Source organism: Euleptes europaea, chromosome 6, assembly GCF_029931775.1.
Source record: "Euleptes europaea isolate rEulEur1 chromosome 6, rEulEur1.hap1, whole genome shotgun sequence".
In the NCBI taxonomy this organism is placed as follows: domain Eukaryota; kingdom Metazoa; phylum Chordata; class Lepidosauria; order Squamata; family Sphaerodactylidae; genus Euleptes; species Euleptes europaea.
Window position 1 is genome coordinate 96310465 of NC_079317.1, and position 18741 is coordinate 96329205.

The 18741-nt window shown below is 43.8% G+C and overlaps 1 protein-coding gene across 1 annotated transcript in view; it reads left to right on the plus strand.

Annotated features, from left to right (window-relative positions):
• LMNTD2 (lamin tail domain containing 2) overlaps positions 1 to 18741 on the plus strand; it is a 58653-nt gene that overhangs the window by 29060 nt on the left and 10852 nt on the right. The window contains exons 5-11 of the mRNA XM_056851969.1: positions 1813 to 1911; positions 4780 to 4889; positions 8804 to 8904; positions 10911 to 11019; positions 12690 to 12833; positions 15715 to 15910; positions 16699 to 16818. Of these exons, the coding sequence (XP_056707947.1) occupies positions 1813 to 1911; positions 4780 to 4889; positions 8804 to 8904; positions 10911 to 11019; positions 12690 to 12833; positions 15715 to 15910; positions 16699 to 16818 (879 nt within the window). The remainder of the gene's footprint in view (positions 1 to 1812; positions 1912 to 4779; positions 4890 to 8803; positions 8905 to 10910; positions 11020 to 12689; positions 12834 to 15714; positions 15911 to 16698; positions 16819 to 18741) is intronic.

Genomic DNA, 18741 nt, shown 5'->3' on the forward strand with positions numbered 1-18741 from the left:
CAGTGCTTTTGTGTCATTTGGGTTGGCCTCAATAAAAGCTATTACATTTTTTTTAATCTAACAGAAGACCAAAGGCTAATTTCAATATCTAACCACTAGGGGGCACTCACTGCTAACAAACTATTTGACAAACTTTTCCTTGTTCTGCAAAGCAGAGTTATGGCTTAGACAGAATGCTTATGGATGAATGGCCATCATTTTATTTTGGTTATATATCGTACATGATTTCTAAGGGTCCGGGTCAATAAAAACATTTTAAACGAGTCCAGGCTGTGTCGTGGCATGATTGTGAAAATGAAATGGGAAAAACAAGAATGCCATCCTGAGCTCCTTAGAGAAAGAATAGATTAAAAATAATAATAATAATAAATGAAGGGGGGGGAAACAACATATAACCATGAGACTGAAACTATGTCCCATGATAACCCTATTTCAAATTAAGCCCTGTCTGAGCCTGAAAACACATCAAGGACCATCTAGCACACTGCCAGCACAATCTTCTTGAGTGTTTATAAAAAAGTATTCAGGTTCTGCTGTTGGGTTCCTGTCATATCCAACCCTTCATATTCAGTGAAGTGTGATCAAAGAAGCATTCGTTTCCTGCTCAAATCCCATATCACTCTGGTCTTGGCCCACCTACACTGGTTTCCAGTTTGTTTCTGGGCACAATTAAAGGTGCTGGTCTTGGCCTTCAAACCCCTTTATGGTTTGGGACCAACATTCCTGAAGGACTGTCTAATCCCTTATGAACCTGCCCTACAGTTATGGTAATCTTCGGAGGCCCTGCTTCAAGTGCCTCCACCTTCTGAGATTAGGGAGGTGGCAGCCCGGGAGAAGGCCTTCTTGGTTTTCACTCCAATGCTCTGAAACTAGGGTTGCCAAGGTTGACTCAGCCTTCCATCCTTCCGAGTACCCAGCTTGCTGGGGGTAAAGGGAAGATGACTGGGGAAGGCACTGGCAAACCACCCCGTAAAACAAAAGTCTGCCTAGGAAACATCGGGATGTGACGTCACCCCATGGGTCAGGAATGACCCGGTGCTTGCACAGGGGACCTTTACCTTACCTTTATAATGTAGTTTTATCGTGTCTCTTTTAAATTGTCAACTGCCTTGGTTGCCCCTCTGTGGGCAGAAAGGGGGGGATATAAATTTTGTAAATAATAATAACCCCTACTTCATGTCCTTTTGTGAAAAAAGACTTTCAGATCAATCCCAGAAGGAACACAAGGCAATCATTAGTGCTGATGCTTGTGGGACAGAATTCTGTTTACCTCGAAGTTACCAGAAATTTAGGAATCGCAAACAATTTAATTGTTTGGAGATTTAGGGCACTTCAGCTTAAAACAACATTTCAGTATCTCAGTTCCATTGTCAAAATGCTAGTTGGTTCCAATAAGGCCAAAGTTGCTTCCAAAAAGAGTTAAGCCCAAATTCAACTTTTTAAACAAGTACAATTGATCATAGGTAGAGGTTATTGTCGAAGGCTTTCACGGTCAGAGTTCATTGGTTCTTGTAGGTTATCCGGGCTGTGTAACCGTGGTCTTGGTAGAGGTTACTAGAAACTTCTGTTTCCAGATCTTTAATTTCCTCTTCCCCAACCCATTTCACTTGGTGAAGGGGATGAAACTGTGGTTCTTTCCAGGGCAAGAAGGGGCAACCTCAAGCGCTCTGAGGAGATACATGATGCTCTTTCATCAGCGCCATCCTGCCTGGGAATCCTTTGCATGCCATCCTGAAATCTTGGGTGGGAAACCTGAATACCAGTAAATAAAGGAGCCCTAATGATGTGTCACTTTTATGCTTCTTTGCGTAGCTCTGGTCAGAGACAGGAAACAGACTGTTGCCAGACAAGAGTGATCTGAGGCTTCGAAGAATCCCCAAGCACACCAGCTTTGTGGATGCTTTTCATAAGGTCAGTCTTGTGAAGATGAGGCTTCTGGTACAAACCGGGGAACTAGAGGCGTGATCCTTTCAAGCCTCTCCCTCAACCCTACGTAACAGATGACACTCTCCCTGCTGTCTAGCACCACATACTAAGTTGCTGGAGAAACAGTATAATAGCTTTATCTGCTCACGATTAGCCTGCTTCCACACAGAGATGATTCCCCGTTGTGCACTTATTGCCATTCCAAATACAGAGGCATTTCCAGCAACAATGGGACGTCCACACAAGGGGATTCCCTGTTCTTTCTTCCATTTCTCTTCACACCGGCCATTCCACACATGCATGCCATACTTCTAGAGGGGTTTTTTCCCCCTGGTGTTTTTTAATCGGCATAATGATATAACTATAGCATTAGAATGAAATAATTATATAGCTACTAACAATTTTTAAAAGCCAGCAAAAAGTTTGCCAGTGGGGAGGGGGGCACCAATGTGGATAGGGAAGTTCAGAAATACACACCATCCTGTCCACACGCTGGGCAAACCCATAATGAGTACAATCTTTCTGAAAGATCATACCAAAGCTGATTTCAGAAAGAATTGACCCAAGGACAAAAAACCACAGAAGTGAACATTTGGAGGAGTACTGGGAGATAAAGGGGGTTACCGCACTTGTATTCCCAGCAATGTATTAAGAGATTGAAAACGTTATAAAAAATACTGTTCGCACTTTGTTTGGCCCCTTTAGCTGTGAAGACGTCTTCCAACCATTTATAAGCCGTAGTATCCAAAAACCCTTTTAAAACGATGGTTTTTATAACATTTTCAAACTCTTGATACATCACTGGGAATACCTAGTGCGGTAACAGCCAAAGATGTGTGGGCGCTCTGAAAAAAGCAGTGCAGATTTAGACTGTACTGTAGCTGAAGCACCAACACCTATGTGAAAGCAACCTTACTATATATGCCCATTTGGCATTCTGATTCTGCTGAATTCATTCTGGATTGTGAATGAGCATTTACAAAATTCTGTTCTTCCACCTTGCTCTTAATTATTCAAAGACTTCAAAGGAAAGTCTGCTTATTTATGGATTAATTATTCTGAAAAAGATGTCTCGGGTATTAAAGCAGTCTTGGTTAGTGCTTTGATTTCTAAGGAAGAAAGAACTGGGATTCTTGGATGCCAGGAAGCCACAATTTCTGACATGGAAGACTTGACTCACTAATCCTTTTTCAGATATATGTGTAGCTGTCTGTAGCTGTCTTGTTGTTTGAATCTTCCATAAATATTCCCTCACATCCAGAACATTCTCTGGGGCTGAGTTATGGTGATTCCTCACTAAAATTAAGCTCTTCACATAGATATATCAGGGAAGCAAATATCAAAGCAAATGTATGTATTAATGTACGACTCTTTAGACATACAGTTCCTAGCCCAAGCTTGGTATCACCTGCTTTGCTAGGGCTTAACTACAATACACAATTCTCAGATCAGGTCTGGGTCTACCATGAGGACTGTCATTCAGGTGTTCACTTGCAACTCAAGTGACAGGTGTGCAGGGCCTGATCTGGATCAGGAATGTTCTTCACAAAGTGAATGTTGATGTCTTCCCCATACCATTTTCCTTACTTAAAATGGCCCCCAGGGAAGACAATTTGCCCCTAGTGTACTCCATCAGTATTTGCCCTTATCAGCCTGACAGGACATTTTGGGTTAGGAAAACGGCATGGGTGGGAGGCTAAAGCCTTTCTTTTAAAAATAATTTTTATTGAAATTTCTGACTAAAGGCTTTCTTGTGTGCCATAGTCCCAATCTGAATTGGGCCCCAAATGCCAGGGAACTGAGTTTCCAGTAGGGAATTTGCAGGTGCACATGGATTGCACAGACCTGGGGAAAATGTAACATGTAGTGCAGGCCCTCAGTAATGTTCAGTGTTTCAGTTATCTTGACTGTTCCTAGATTTATATGCCTATCTGCGTTGTGGTACTTCAGTTATGATTCCCAAAGTAACGGTATTCTAGACTGTAGTGAGGGAGGTGAAATTTCCACACAGGAAATGTGAAGGTACCTTACCTACTTCTGTGCTCACACCATGCAACTTTGCCTGGCAATGCTGGAAAACTGGGTGTGCATTCAAGTGTATTAGACTCAAGAACCTTGACTGCACCTGAGAGGTTCCCTCCAGAGCATGGCTGAAGAAAGTGACCATTTCCCAGAGATTACCCTTTTGTTGTTTACTCTCCCTACTTACCTGTTGAGCTAGCAAGATCTTCATTCATCCTGCTTAGAATTTTATAAGGCAAGTTTCCCATCCTGACAATGAGCTCCTGAAGCCAGGCAGAGTTAGGGAGTTATTTATTTTTTTACTTTATTTATATACTGCCTTTCACCCCAATGGGGACCCAGAGCGTTTCTCTAGCCAACACTGGGTTTGGGGGCTAAAACAAAGATTCCTTAACGCAGAGAGAGCAAAGCAAATCTCTTATGCAGAGAAGTCTGAAGGGGGTAGGATCCTGTTATAATCTGCTGTGGACATTTTCCAGTTCATCTTCAGAGTGATCTTGTCCGCCATATCCCTTTTTGTTATTCAGCTTTGTCCATTGTTTGTTTTGGTCAATGGTTGGTGCTTAGACAGTCTTTCACTACTGACCAGCCTATGGACAAGGGAACCCAGTTTAAGCATATACAGTATATACTTCAAAACAAACCTTTTTTTGGGGGGAAAAAGGAGTTAGTGCCTTAAAAGGGAGGTCTGGGAACTGATGGGGCCTCCCAAGTTCCCTTGCTTCGCCATGGATTTCACTGTATGCTTTGTAGAAGGAGCCAGTGGACTTTGACAGATGGTTGTCCTTCATGCACAGTGACCCGCAGTTTCATTACCTTTCTCTGTTTTAGCTCTGCAATCATATATTTTCTGATGAGGATAAAGATGAGAAGGTAATTACAGACTCAGGTGAAGAAAAAGAACTGAGGCATCTCATCCCAGTGCAGAGTTCACAGGAAAGGTAACGGTAAATCCTGGGCTTTATAATGGAAAGGGGAGAGGTGAAAGAGAAATGAAGCAATCTTTTTAGGAGGGGGCAGTGGCAGAGGGGAATGCAGCAGCCTCTTTCAGGAGATTCTGCATTGGAAAACGTTGGAGGACGTACATGCTAAAAAGAATCTGGTAGAGCCGGCCCTTTTAAAGACTGAGCAGTTTGGATGCTGAGAGTGTCTATTTAAGATCTCCTATCCCTTTTCTCTGTGTCACAGTCATTATTTTCTAAATTGGGAAAAAATAGATATGCATGCATACTACCTAAACATGAAATCAGAATTTAATACAGCAAACGTGTTAAGATTTTATCTAAAAAATTGAAAGTCAACCCCCCCTCCTTATTGGATTTCCTTGCAAAATATACTGTGATTCTTTCTTTTATTTTTATTTTTGAAGTTGCAATGCAGCCTATGAGCAAATTGGACTGAGCCTCTGCTACTGGCTGGGTTTTTTTTAAATTAAAATTTATTGGATAATAGCAATAACAATAAACAATAACAGCAACTGAAAGAAACAGGGGGGAAAAGAAAGACAATCTTCATGATTTAAAATACAGTATATCTATATACTGATCTTTTCAGATCTCAGAAGCTAAGCAGGGTCAGCCCTGGTTAGTATTTGGATGGGAGACCACCAAGGAATACCAGGGTTGCTGTGCAGAGGAAGGCACTGGAAAACCACTTCTGTTAGTCTCTTGCCATGAAAACCCCAGAAAGGGGTCGCCATAAGTCGGCTGCAACTTGACGGCACTTTACACATACACAATTGCTCTGGAGGGCCAAAAAGGTTGAAAACCAAGAGCTTGCCCTGATGTTGCATCCTAGCTCTGGTATTTAGAGGTTTACTCCTCTGAATATGGAGGTTTCCTTTAGTCACCATGGCTAGTAGCCTTTGATGGACCTATCCTGAACACATGAACATATGAAGCTGCCTTATACTGAATCAGACCCTTGGTCCATCAAAATCAGTATTGTCTACTCAGACTGGCAGCGGCTCTCCAGGGTCTCAGGCTGAGGTCTTTCACATCACCTACTTGCCCAGTCCCTTTAACTGGAGATGCCTGGGATTGAACCTGGAACCTTCTGCATGCCAAGCAGATGCTCTACCACTGAGCTACAGTCCCTCCTCCATGAATCTGCCTATTTCCACTTTGAAGTCATCTCTTTTGTGGCCATCACTGCATCCTGTGGCTGCAAATTCCATTGTACTTAATGCAGTTAATTCTTACAGAAACTATTAATTTTGAGAGGATACTGTAATTTTATGTAGAAGAAATAAAACCAGCTGTATTTTGACCAGAGAACTTAACTGTTGCAAAATCCAGTTGCAGAGTTTCCGTTTCCTTTGGGGGACTTGTTGTGGCCTTTGTATTTATACACTTTAAAGCTTTTTTATACCATGTTTTAAAAGTAAAAAAGGTAGGTAAAGGTCCTGTCACCCAAATTGCTCGGTTATTAATATTTATATGGGGAAATTAGCATTCAATAACCGGCTGTGGGCATAACCTTCAGGATCTAACCTGTGTCTACAGGAGTCCAAACCGTTATTCAAATAATAAAGCGGAGTCAATTGATTTAGTTTCAAAGGTTTACTTATTAAAAATGTGTGCACAAGCACTCAAATATCATACACACACCAACATACAGAGTCTAGGAAATAAAGAGAGGACTATGGAGATGTTTGCCAATGTGACAGGCCCTTCGATGATGGGTTATACTGCACCTGTCCTGGAGCGGAGTTGTCCTGGGTTCTGTAGGCTAAGATACTGGGAAAGAGGGGTGAGGAAGAGGGGTTCCCGGGGACTCGACCAGCGAGGCGGGAGGGGAGCGTGGTCAGGCTGCTCAAAACCCAAACCAACAGAGTGGCGGCAAGTAAGCCAGGGAAAGACCGAAGGTAAAGAATGGATTGCGGGGACCCCAGATATACTCTTTACCGGGGGTGGGGTAATTGGATTACAGTCTTGTGGTTCCCATTGTAAACAAAAGGTGACCAAAAGACTAATGGTTGGCTGCCGGGGTGAGGCAAGGGGGCAATTGAGAAAACTATCCTATTTCCATTGATTTGCGCAATTCCGGGAGAACCGGGAGTTGCTTGCAGATTGGATTAACGATCTAACACAAAGACACGCATAGCTGTGTCTGGGGCGCATCACTTTGCATAGCCAGAGGAACGACCTCTCATTGTTATCTCAATGTCTTCTGATGGGCTATTAATCATGCTGATGAGGGCATCAGCTGCTTAGTGAGTTGGAAGAATACCTGGCTACATTTGTGACCTGTGCCTCCATCAAAAGGGAGGCGTCCATTGTCATGCCTAGATGGTCAGTGCAGGTGTTAGTTGCACCCCCATCAAGAGTTGGAAGCAGATGCCCTGTCTCAGACCCCTCAGCCACAGGACTTCAGTGGATTTAGTTTCAGCCGATTTTGTTTCAACCATTTCGCTGTGGCCTCCAGACACCTGGCCAAAGTATCTGGGACGGCCGCCCATCAACAGATAAAGCTGGGTGTCATCAGTGCACTGGGGACAACCCAGCCCAAAACTCTGGACTAGCTGGGCGAGGAGGCACATGTGGATGTGAAAACAACATTGGGGAGAGAATCACCCCCTGGGGGACCCCACACACCAAAGGGTGTCATGGTGAAACTCTCTCCCCACCCTCTGTCCTTGACCTTGTAGAAAGGAGAGCAGCCATTGAAGGGCTGTCCCACGTATCCCAACATCGGCATGTTAAATTATGTAGTAGGAGCAAACTTAGAACAACAAACAGAACACAGTAATATAGTCCACAGTTGCTATCCCTTTGCCAAAGTATCTTTCTGAGCCATTTCATTACAGTACAGCCAGTGGTGGGCTGGCCAGGGTCTCCCCTTGCCCGATGGCAAGTGGGCCCTGTGGGCCCCTGATGAAGTGGAGGGCCCTTAAACATTAGACAATGTGTTAAAAATGTTAATGCCCTTTTAGTAGCTTGAAAATACAATAGAAGTTCCAATACTACTACTGCATGCAACTAAAATTTTAATTTTACCTTTTTCCCACTTATGTATTGTTTGAAATTTTTTATTTATTTCTTATAAAAATTAAATGATAGCCTTGTTAGAAAAATGAAGTCTGCTCTAAACGCGGCCTGCTTAAAGGGTTCCCGGAAACCATCAGGAACCTAAGCCACGTAATACCTTTCAATAAGCCCAACCAAGCCCAAAGGCCCACCTTTGTTGTTTGGAAGCAAAATCCTATATTGCAATAACGGGGAGCAGAAAGGGCAGTCCTCTCAACTCACCTTACCCTGTTCCCGGAGTTTCCTTATATCCCTCTCCCTGGCTGCAACCCACTCCCCTCTCCAGCTCCCATTGGTTGTGGGTGGGCCCCCTTTGTCTCCTGGCAACCAATATTTTTAGACCCAGTCCACCACTGAGTACCACCCTGTTGCATAGTTTGTGAAAAGCCAGGAAAGAAGGCGCTTTCCTGTCTTCAACAGGCAGGCCATTTTATAAGGTGGGGCCGCAACAGAGAATTGACATGTATGGGAAGTCATTGATTTTACCTGTTTGCAAGATGGCACCTGCAGAAGGCCCTGCTCAGTTGAGCAAAGCTGTTGCGGCGGAGCATAGGGAGAGAAGCAATCTTTCTGATACGATAGACCAGGACCATGAAGGGCTTTGTATGTGATAGTCAATACTTTGAAATTAATGTCCTAGTGTAGTGCCTGAGACATTGCTAGTAAGGAGCAACTTTCCTCCTACGCCCATGAGAAAATTGTAGAAGGCTAGGGACTGAACACTCCCTCATCGCATACAAGCATAGGAGCATTCATCTGGGTTTTTTTAGGAAGGGAAAAGATAAGTAGCTTGCAGAATCCATATAGAACTTCTGTTCCCTTGACAGCTCTCAGAAATCAGACTTCGTTTCAACTGTGACTGATAGCAGAACAACAGAATCTTCTTCCAGTCTGCCATCATTAATGGAGAAACTTGGAGAGAGAGGCTGTGAGTTATTTTTTTATCTTTTTACAAACAGATATGGCATTGGCTGATAGATCAAAGAGTCAAACGTACAACGTATGCACACAAACACCCCTAGTGAATCCAGGCTAATCCCTTGAATTGTCCCATAAACACTAGAGCAGTTGTTAAGAAAATACAGTTCCAGGGCAACCCAAAAACAGAAGCCACGTAATACCTTTTATTAAGCCCAACCAAAATATCACAACATATTATACAAGTGTTCAGGTTCACCAGACCTCTTCATCAGACTGGCTATTAAAAAGCAAGAAGTAGGGGGAGGGGGTCTTTAGACTATGGTCATGCTTTTGTACTGTAATACAGGCCGAACCAATTTAACAAGGAACAGTATTGCAAACCCAACAAATGTCAAATCTGAGAATCTTTGGCAATGTAGCCCTTGAGAATCAAAGCTAATGTTGAACTGGAGAATCTAGTGAAGTCACAAACATGATGCAAAGTAACTTGTACAAATAACACAGTGTTGTAAGACCAACTAAACCAATTTTAAAGGACAGAATCCATGCCAAACCAACCTGGCCAGCCAATACCAAGCCCAGGCAAGACAGAGAGACACAGTGAAATTAAAGAAAAAATAGTCCTGAGAGTCTTAAAATTCTGGCTCGCAATATTCCTGGTTAAAGGTAAAGGTAGTTGCCTGTGCAAGGACCAGGTCATTCCTGACCCATGGGGTGACATCACATCCCAATGTTTACTAGGCAGACTATATTTACAGGGTGGTTTGCCATTGCCTTCCCCAGTCATCTACACTTTACCCCCAGCAAGCTGGGTACTCATTTTTCTGACCTCAGAAGGATGGAAGGCTGAGCCAACCTTGAGCTGGATACCTGAAACCAACTTCCGTTGGGATCGCGAATTCAGGTTGTGAGCAGATTTATGTCCATTTAAGTGGACACAAAAAGGACATAAAATGGACATAAGTCTGACATCAGAAACCACAATATTCAAAAACCAATGGGTGAACATTTCAACCTTCCAGGACATTCTGTTGCAGATTTAAGAGCAGCAGTTCTCTTACAAAGGAATTTCAAAGGGAGATTGGAAAGAGAAACTGCTGAATTACAGTTGATATTCAAACTAAAGTCAATGCATTTACCTGGGCTGAATAAAGACCTTGCATTCATGGCTCATTACCAATGCTGATTTCTCCACACCCATCTCTCCCCTGGACATCACAGACTCTTCTGCATACCACACCTAATACCATCACGCCTGCTATTCACATTTACATACTGTTAACATTTACATACTAATGCTTGTCTGAATTCACTCTCCTCTACTTAAAGACAGATGGATTCACATTCTAGCTGTATCTGAAGAAGTGAGCTGTGGCTCACGAAAGCTCATACCCTACCAGAAAATATTTTTGTTAGTCTTTAAGGTGCTACTGGACTCTTGCCCTTTTCTACTACTGCAGACAGACTAACACGGCTACCCACTGTGAATTATCTTAGTAGATATATTGTTATAGAACCATAGTGATATATCTATTACTGTGTGTGTGCGGGGGGGCGTAAACCAGCAAAAAAGCCTTCAGGCAGCCTGGGGGCAGGGAATTGTAAGTGCGAAGGAATGAGAATTGCCCAGTATGGGTATTCTGTTGCCGCTGTGAATGCCTCTTCATTTGCAACAGCGCTGAGTCCAAAGCAGCCTAAATCTTTCACTTCCCTCACAAAAGATACATGTTTTGTCATTACTCTGTTCTTTTAATATTCCACACCACAGCACGTAGGTCAATGGCTAAGCAGCAGTTTGCATGTGAAACACAAACAACAGATGATTTTTAGATAAACTATAGAGAAAATATGAAAAACCAGAATCCATAAGTATAGAGGTCTGATTTTACAGAGAAACTAATAGCATCCTTGTATGACGTCGAATCCTTAACCACAGAATTTCCCCAAACAAGTTTTTATTGGTAAGTGATAATATGCTCTATGGGGGTGTTGTTGTGTTCCAACTTTCTCAAGCAGTCAACCCTGTGGATTACTGGAGCATTCTTCAGTCCAGTGTTGGTTTCGGAGAGCACTCAGCTGGGAAAGCACCATGGATGCCCTTTCCCTTCAAAGAAAACCATAGGTAAGTGCCATGGCATGGATGAATTTTGGGACATCAACCCCACGGGGAGCAATAGTTTTGTCATTTCTGTGTTACTCGGGGTCTAATACATGTTGTATTTTTCCAAGATACATGTTGTATTTTTCCAAGATACATCTCTGAATCAGGTCATAGATGTGTTCTAGAAATAGTGGGCTTCCCAGCCATGGTGGGTGGGCAGATTCAGACTGGAACCATGGCATGTAGGAAGATGGGGCTTACTAACTGTATCAGCACACATGTAGCCTCCAGTGGGGCAAACAGCAGCTCCCCAGGCCTATTTCAGGTTAGGAAAATGGTGCAGGCAGAGCAGTCTAAGCTCCCACTCACCTCAGTCAGTCCCAATCCAAGTTGGGCCCTTGCATACCTGGGAAGCATGGGCCACCCAGAACAGTGGTTCTCAACATTTCATATCTTCTGTCCCACCAATCACACCATCATAGAACCTGGGTCCCACCGTGGTGGGGGGAAGCCCACTTTTTCCATGACAGACATTTATATGTTTACAAGCATTTTGTTATTATATTTATCATTTTCAGTATGTTTTAAGAACATAAAAGTGCAGTAGTATTGTTGGGAGTAAATTTTATTGCTAGGGCTTTAGTGGATCATCCCTGGCAGGGAGAGTCAGCGGGAAGCAACAAATGAGGCACACTTGCTGGTGGGCACAGGAAATGGGGGGAGGCAGTTAGGAGACTCACCAAATGTGTGGCAGGTTGGCTTTTTTCTTTGCTAGTCGGATTCTAGATTCTTTTAGACAATGCAAGACAAACAGCGATCCCATACCTTATCAGTCCATTACCTGTCTTTTGGCTGCTGTTTGAGACACTTTGTATTCTTCCTCAGGTTTCCAGCCTTTATGCAGGAGGAATTTCTTTCAATAGGTGCACCTTTTCAGAGAGAACGTTTTCAGCTTGCCAGCCTATCCTTTACGGATTGACATTAAGGAGGCAGTCAGTGATGTAGTAGGACCTGGAACTCCAGGCCACTGTAGGGCAGTTATCTGTCAAGTTTGAAACTGTCCAGATAACAATGTATTATAAGGATCCTGAAAAATAGACCTGGAAAAACATCCAGCTGTGAACAGTATCTACCTGTTAAAATATTTATATCCCATCTTTCCTGGTGGTTCAAGGCTGCTTACAAATCACAGTTAAAAACATCATGATTTAAAACCAACAAAATAAAACCCGTCCCACATATAACCCCCCTTCCTTTAAAAAAGATGCCTGCAGTCTATGTACCATTAAAAGGCCTGGCAAATAAAATGGTGTTGGAGTTGGGGTGTGCACCATTTTGTCCTGGTATTTTTCGGGTTCAGGTTTAATAGACCCAGAAATGTTCAGAAAAGCCAAACAAAGCCGAACCTCATTACTGGTATGGGTTTCCCCCTGGTTTTATTTGGATATTCGGATTTTTTGGGGTCTACTAGACATGAACCTGAAAAATTCCAAGCTGCCTCCAAACTCTATGTTGGTCTCGAAGGCGGGAGGCATCTAGGCCAAGCTCAGTGTTCAGCTCGGTGCCACCTGCCACTTCTGAGCCCACGCAGACCTCAGAAGTGGCAGCACAGAGATGAAAGCTGGGACTGGCAGAGCCAATCCCAGCTTTCATCTCTGTGCTGCTACCTCTAAGACCCAATTGGACTTCAGAGGTGGCAGCAGTGGTGCAGAGCTGAATGCTGGGTTTGGCTCAGCCAATCCCAGCTTTCAGCTCTACACTGCCACCTCCGAAGTCCACGTGGACTTCAGCGGGCGGTGGCACAGAACTGAATGCTGTGCCCGACCAGCCAGCAAGTAAGTGTGGAGGAGAGGGAAGGAACGAGGGGGAGAGAAGTCTCCCCACCATCTTTTAATGGCAACGGGGCCAACGGGGCCCGAAAAATGCCGAAAAAAATCAGCAGTATTCGGGATCCACTTTTCAGCTCCCTTAAACCACCGCCATTTTGGGGAGAGAACCTGCCCCCCCCCCAATACCTTATTGGTATTTGGGGGGGGGTTGGTTCAGCTTTGCCGAATGCACACCCCTAGTAGCAGCACCATTATCTAGGTAACCGGGTTCTTAAAAACATCAGCCATCTGATCATACAGTTCTCAGTTGAGCACAACCTGTTATTGAGGTTTCAACACGTTCAACTTATAACCTCCCAGGGCAATAGGAACTTTCTCAAGGCAACAGCCTATTGTTGTTTAATGGGATTTGCAGACAGCTACTAAAAACATGACTCATTCTCTCTCCCTCTCTCATTCTCACTCACAAACACTGTATCTTGCAAAAAAAAAAAATCCTTTAATATATTTTCCATCCAGATCTCATGATTTAAGATGTAGCTGTTCAAATCAACTTATCTCAAAAGAAAGTCACTTTAGCAGCACACACCTCCTCTCACATCTGTTGTTAAATCCATATGCTTATTCGTCTTCTTCCACTGCCCAGTTGGCTTGTTTTATTTTCTTTCCCTCTCTCCTGGAACATGCCCTTCGTCTAATGAAGTTCAGTAAATACAGACTCTGAATGGATTTGATGATGGCAGTTTGCCCATTCTGGGGTGTCTTCTTAGGCCTCTTGGTTCACTAGGAAATTGCCAATGGCCAGTTTACATATAGGAGCCCCGTGGCACAGAGTGGTAAGCTGCAGTTCTGCAGTCTAGGCTCTACTCATGACCTGAGTTCGATCCCGACAGAAGTGGGTTTCAGGTAGCTGGCTCAGGGTTGACTCAGCCTTCCATCCTTCCTAGGTCAGTAAAATGAGTACCCAGCTTGCTGGCGGGGTAAAGGGAAGATGACTGGGGAAGGCACTGGCAAACCACCCCCATAAACAAAGTCTGCCTAGGAAATGTCAGGATGTGACGTCACCCCATGGGTCAGGAATGTCCTGGTGATTGCACAGGGGACCTTTACCTTTTTAGTTTACGTATAGCAAATATGCAGTAATACAAAAAGGATAATAAAATATACTAGTAGTAGAAATAAGCTCTTTCCATTGTAATTCTTCTCTCCAAAATCTCACCTGTGCCTAATTTATTAACATCCCCTTTCAGATTACTGCACTCTTATTCTGTGTGCTAAGAGAGCCAGTGTGGTGTAGTGGTTAAGAGCAGTGGACTCTAATCTGGAGAGCTGGGTTTGATTCCCCACTCCTACACTTGAGCGGCGGACTCTAATCTGGTGGACCGGGTTGGTTTCCCCACTCCTACACATGAAGCCAGCTGGGTGACCTTGGGCTAGTCACAATTCTCTCTGAACTCTCTCAGCCCCACCTACCTGACAAGATGTCTGTTGTGGGGAGAGGAAGGGAAGGAGATTGTAAACCGGTTTGATTCTCCTGAAAAAAGGTAGAGGAAGTTGGCATATAAAAACCAATGTGGGTAAGACGAAAGTCCTGGTCTGTGACGGAAAACCAAAGAAACATAGGTGGGAAATTAATCAAAAGGAAATTGAGCAGGTCCTACAGTATAAATACCTAGGGCCGGTCTTTCAGGCTACACAATCAAGGATCTCGCATATTAACTCTGTTGCCTTAATTGCCCAGAAATCCACTGGATCAATTCAAAAATTCTTTTGGCAAAAAGGAGGGAGGCATATTCCAGCTGCAATTAAGATCTTTAGAGCCAAGCCCAAATAACTGATGGTGCCCCTTTGAGCATTACTGGTAATACAACCAGCCTGCACAGTGTGCAATCGAAATTCCTTAGAGATATCTTTCCGGCTCCAAATAACATCTCAAATGCAGCACTGAGGATCGAGTCCGGGATGACCACAGTCCAGGCCAGTCTCTGGATAATCACTTTCATGTTCTGGCTAAAGTTGGTAAACCAAAAAAAAGGGCCGATAGCCCTGATATTAACAGACTCTTTTGTGGCACCCTGGCAATTAGTTCTTAATAAAAATTGGGCCACTATGGGTGTATTACCCATGGTTCAGAGAAAAATGGATTCCAACAGGCAGGTATTGGGGAAAACAAGGTATGCAGCTTTATTAAACAAACAGTACCCTTTACCCAGGCTAATAATCTCAGAAGATGGGAAGTCGTCTCCTGGGAAGCAAGCAAGCTGCTTCTTCTCTTTCTGGCAGCCCGTCCTGGTTCTCCAGATGCTCCTTGTCTCTGGCTTCTTATCTGGAGCCCTCTTCTCCTCTTCAGTAGTGAGTGAAGCTAGATTTATTTCCCCACCACCAGGTGCTCATTATTTACAGTGCTGTGTGAAAGTTAACTCCCTAATGACCTGAGATTGCTCTCACATGGGGAAGGGTTGTATTGATCACCACCTACCTCCTCGTAATTACAATGGTCTTCTGCAATTTCCATTACATATGGTCTCTCTCGTCAACTCCTCTTATCAATGACTCATGAATTGGCCAAAGAACTTATTAAGACCAGCTTCAGTTCTTTCTGGAAGCTAAACATGTATTAACTGCCGTTGTTTAATAGGTACACTTGCTGATGTATATCAATTTTGAATGGCAACTCTGGAGCAGCAACATTAAACTGTACTTCTTTAGCAGAAAGAACTATACATTAGCAACCACCTGTGGTTGCTATGAAATTTCTGCCTTATGTTTTACCAGTCATGGCTGCACTTTAACCATATGCCTCTCCGTAGGGTCAATTTATATGATAAGCTTCTAAACAAATAATCGCTAAGGCATTTTTCCCCCTTCTCCTGGCACTTTCTTCCAGGGATTTTATCAACACAAGCTCTCTCAAGATAGTTGGCGTACATTATAAGGGCAAATTTATCCGAATCCTCAACACTTCATTGAACAAGGAGGTAGACCTCAGTGGCTGCATTATCCAGCAATGGGTTGGAGGATACCCAGTGTCTGTCTACCGCTTTCCAAATGGCACTGATCTGCCTGCACAGCATCACATCACCGTAAGGAGCAGAGACCCCTCTCACTTTCTAATCGGTGTGATATAAACCCTGTTGACTTGCAAAACAGGAGATGGTGTCTCCATGCATAAGCAACAAGTCAGTTTCAGGTGGCCAGCTCAAGGTTGACTCAGCCTTCCATCCTTCCGAGGTCAGTAAAATGAGTACCCAGCTTGCTGGGGGTAAAGGGAAGATGACTGGGGAAGGCAACGCCAAACCACCCCGTAAATATAGTCTGCCTAGTAAATGTTGGGATGTGACATCATCCCGTGGGTTAGTAAAAACCCGGTGCTTGCACAGGGGACTACCTTTACCTTTTAAGAAACGAGGTAGTGACTTGGGCTCAGCTCACTTCTTATTGAGTGAATGACCATTTTTTCATCCCACTGGAGTCTTTAACATTTGGCCCAAGATGAGAGTGTCTGTTCCTCACTGAAATAAAAGTTAGCATATTTCTATTATATGAAAGATGCAGGATCTCATTGTGTCTCCCTCAATCTGCAAATTATTACTGTAGAATAATAATATGAATACAGTATTATAAGATACTGAAGGCCAAACTACATTACATACAGCAAGTATCCTGAGGTGCCCCCCAGGGGTGGCGTGGGGGTTACCAAAAGGGCTGCCATCTTTTAAAGCTCAGAAGGACTGTCAGGCTACGGTTCCCTGTGATTGCCCGTAATGTGTGTATTGGCTCTCCGATGAAGACGCAAAGCTGTTAAATCTAAACACGAATGGTAGGTCTTACAGAGATGTCATGTGGCTTATTCATCTGCACTGTTTTTCAGGTCTGGGCTGCAGGGGCCAACCTTGCGCAAAAGCAACCTTCAGAAACATCCTTAGGCTCACAGAGATTTTTCAGAACAGGCCCAGAATGTACTACCATCCTCTGCAACCGCAATGGCCAGGTAAATTGTTTTTTTTACGGAAGTTGGTTTCAGGTAGCCGGCTCAAGGTTGACTCAGCCTTTCATCCTTCCGAGGTCGGTGAAATGAGGACCCAGCTTGCTGGGGGTAAAGGGAAGATGACTGGGGAAGGCACTGGCAAACCACCCCGCAAACAAAGTCTGCCTAGTAAATGTCGGGATGTGACATCGCCCCATGGGTCAGGAATGACCCGGTGCTTGCACAGGGGATCTTTACCTTTTAACCATTTGAAAGGAATATACTGCCTTTAAAACAGCATGAGGAAGGCTAAAGTGTTATCATACAGTGGGGGCATTGGCACTGTATCACTGTGAACTTCAATATGAACTCATAACACTCTTTTTTTGAAAGAGTGACAAGTAGGGTAGATGAAGGAAGTGCTGTAGATGTAGTGTACCTTGATTTCAGAAAAGCTTTGATAAAGTCCCCCATGATCTTCTTGAAACAAAGCTAGTAAAATGTGGGCTGGACACTGCTACTGTTAAGTGGATTGGTAATTGGTTAACCAACCGAACCCAAAGGGTGCTCATTAATGGCACAACTTCATCCTGGAGAGGAGTGACCAGTGGGGTACCACAGGGGTCTGTCCTGGGACCGGTACTATTTAATATTTTTGTAAATGACTTGGATGATGGGATAGAGAGCATGCTAATCAAATTTGCAGATGACACCAAGTTAAGAGGGGTAGTTAATACCCTGGAGGATAGGGTCAGAGTTCAGAATGACCTTGATCGACTGGAGAGCTGGGCCATAAGTAATAAAATGGATTTCAATAGGGAGAAGTGTAAAGTACTTCACCTAGGCAGAAACAACATAAGGCACAGGTACAGGATGGGAGATAGTTGGCTTGACAACAGTACATGTGAAAGAGATCTGGGAGTCTTAGTGGACCACAAACTGAACATGAGTCAACAATGTGATATGGCGGCTAAGAAGGCCAATGCAATTCTGGGCTGCATCAATAGGAGTATTGTGTCTAGATCAAGAGAAGTAATACTACCACTGTATTCTGCATTGGTCAGACCTCACTTGGAATAACGTGTCCAGTTTTGGGCTCCACAATTTAAGAAGGATGTTGACAAGTTGGAGCGTGTCCAGAGGAGGGCGACCAGAATCCATGCCATGTGAGGAGAGACTTAGGGAGTTGGGTTTGTTTAGTTTGGAGAAGAGAAGGTTGAGGGGAGACGTGATAGCCATGCTTAAATATTTGAAGGGATGTCATTTGATGAGGGAACTAGCTTATTCTCTGTTGCTCCAGAGACTACGACACGGAGTAATGGATTTAAACTAACAGAAAAGCAATTCCACCTGAACATTAGGAAGAACTTTCTGACGGTGAGGGCTGTTCGACGGTGGAATGTGCTGCCTCGGAGGGTGGTGGAGTCCCCATCTTTGGAGGTCTTTAAGCAGAGACTGGATGGCCATCTGTCGGGAGTGCTTTGATTGTGGGATCCTGCATGGTAGGGGGAAGGTTGGGGTCACTGGGGATGTGAGGGGGAGGTAGTTGTTAATTTCCTGCATTGTGCAGGGGCTTGGACTAGATGACCCTGGTGGTCCCTTCCAACTCTATGATTCTATTCTATGATAACAGAGATTACATTTTTGTCTGTTGGAAATCATCAACAAGATGTACTCAACATTCAGAGGGGGTGTATTCAAATTTCTGAGTTTTTCAAAGACTCATGTTCTACTTTGCAGTAGAGGTAACTGAACATGTCCATGCCATTTTGGTCATGGAAGGGCTTAATGAGCCTTGGGGCTCTGCAGAAATTATGCTAGAGAATATAAGTATTCTTTCCTTTTTTATCCCATCTTTCCTTTACAGAGCTTATGGTAGTATATCTAGTCCTTTCCTCCATTTTATAATTGCAACAGCCCTGTGAAGTAGGTTATTCTGAAATGTGA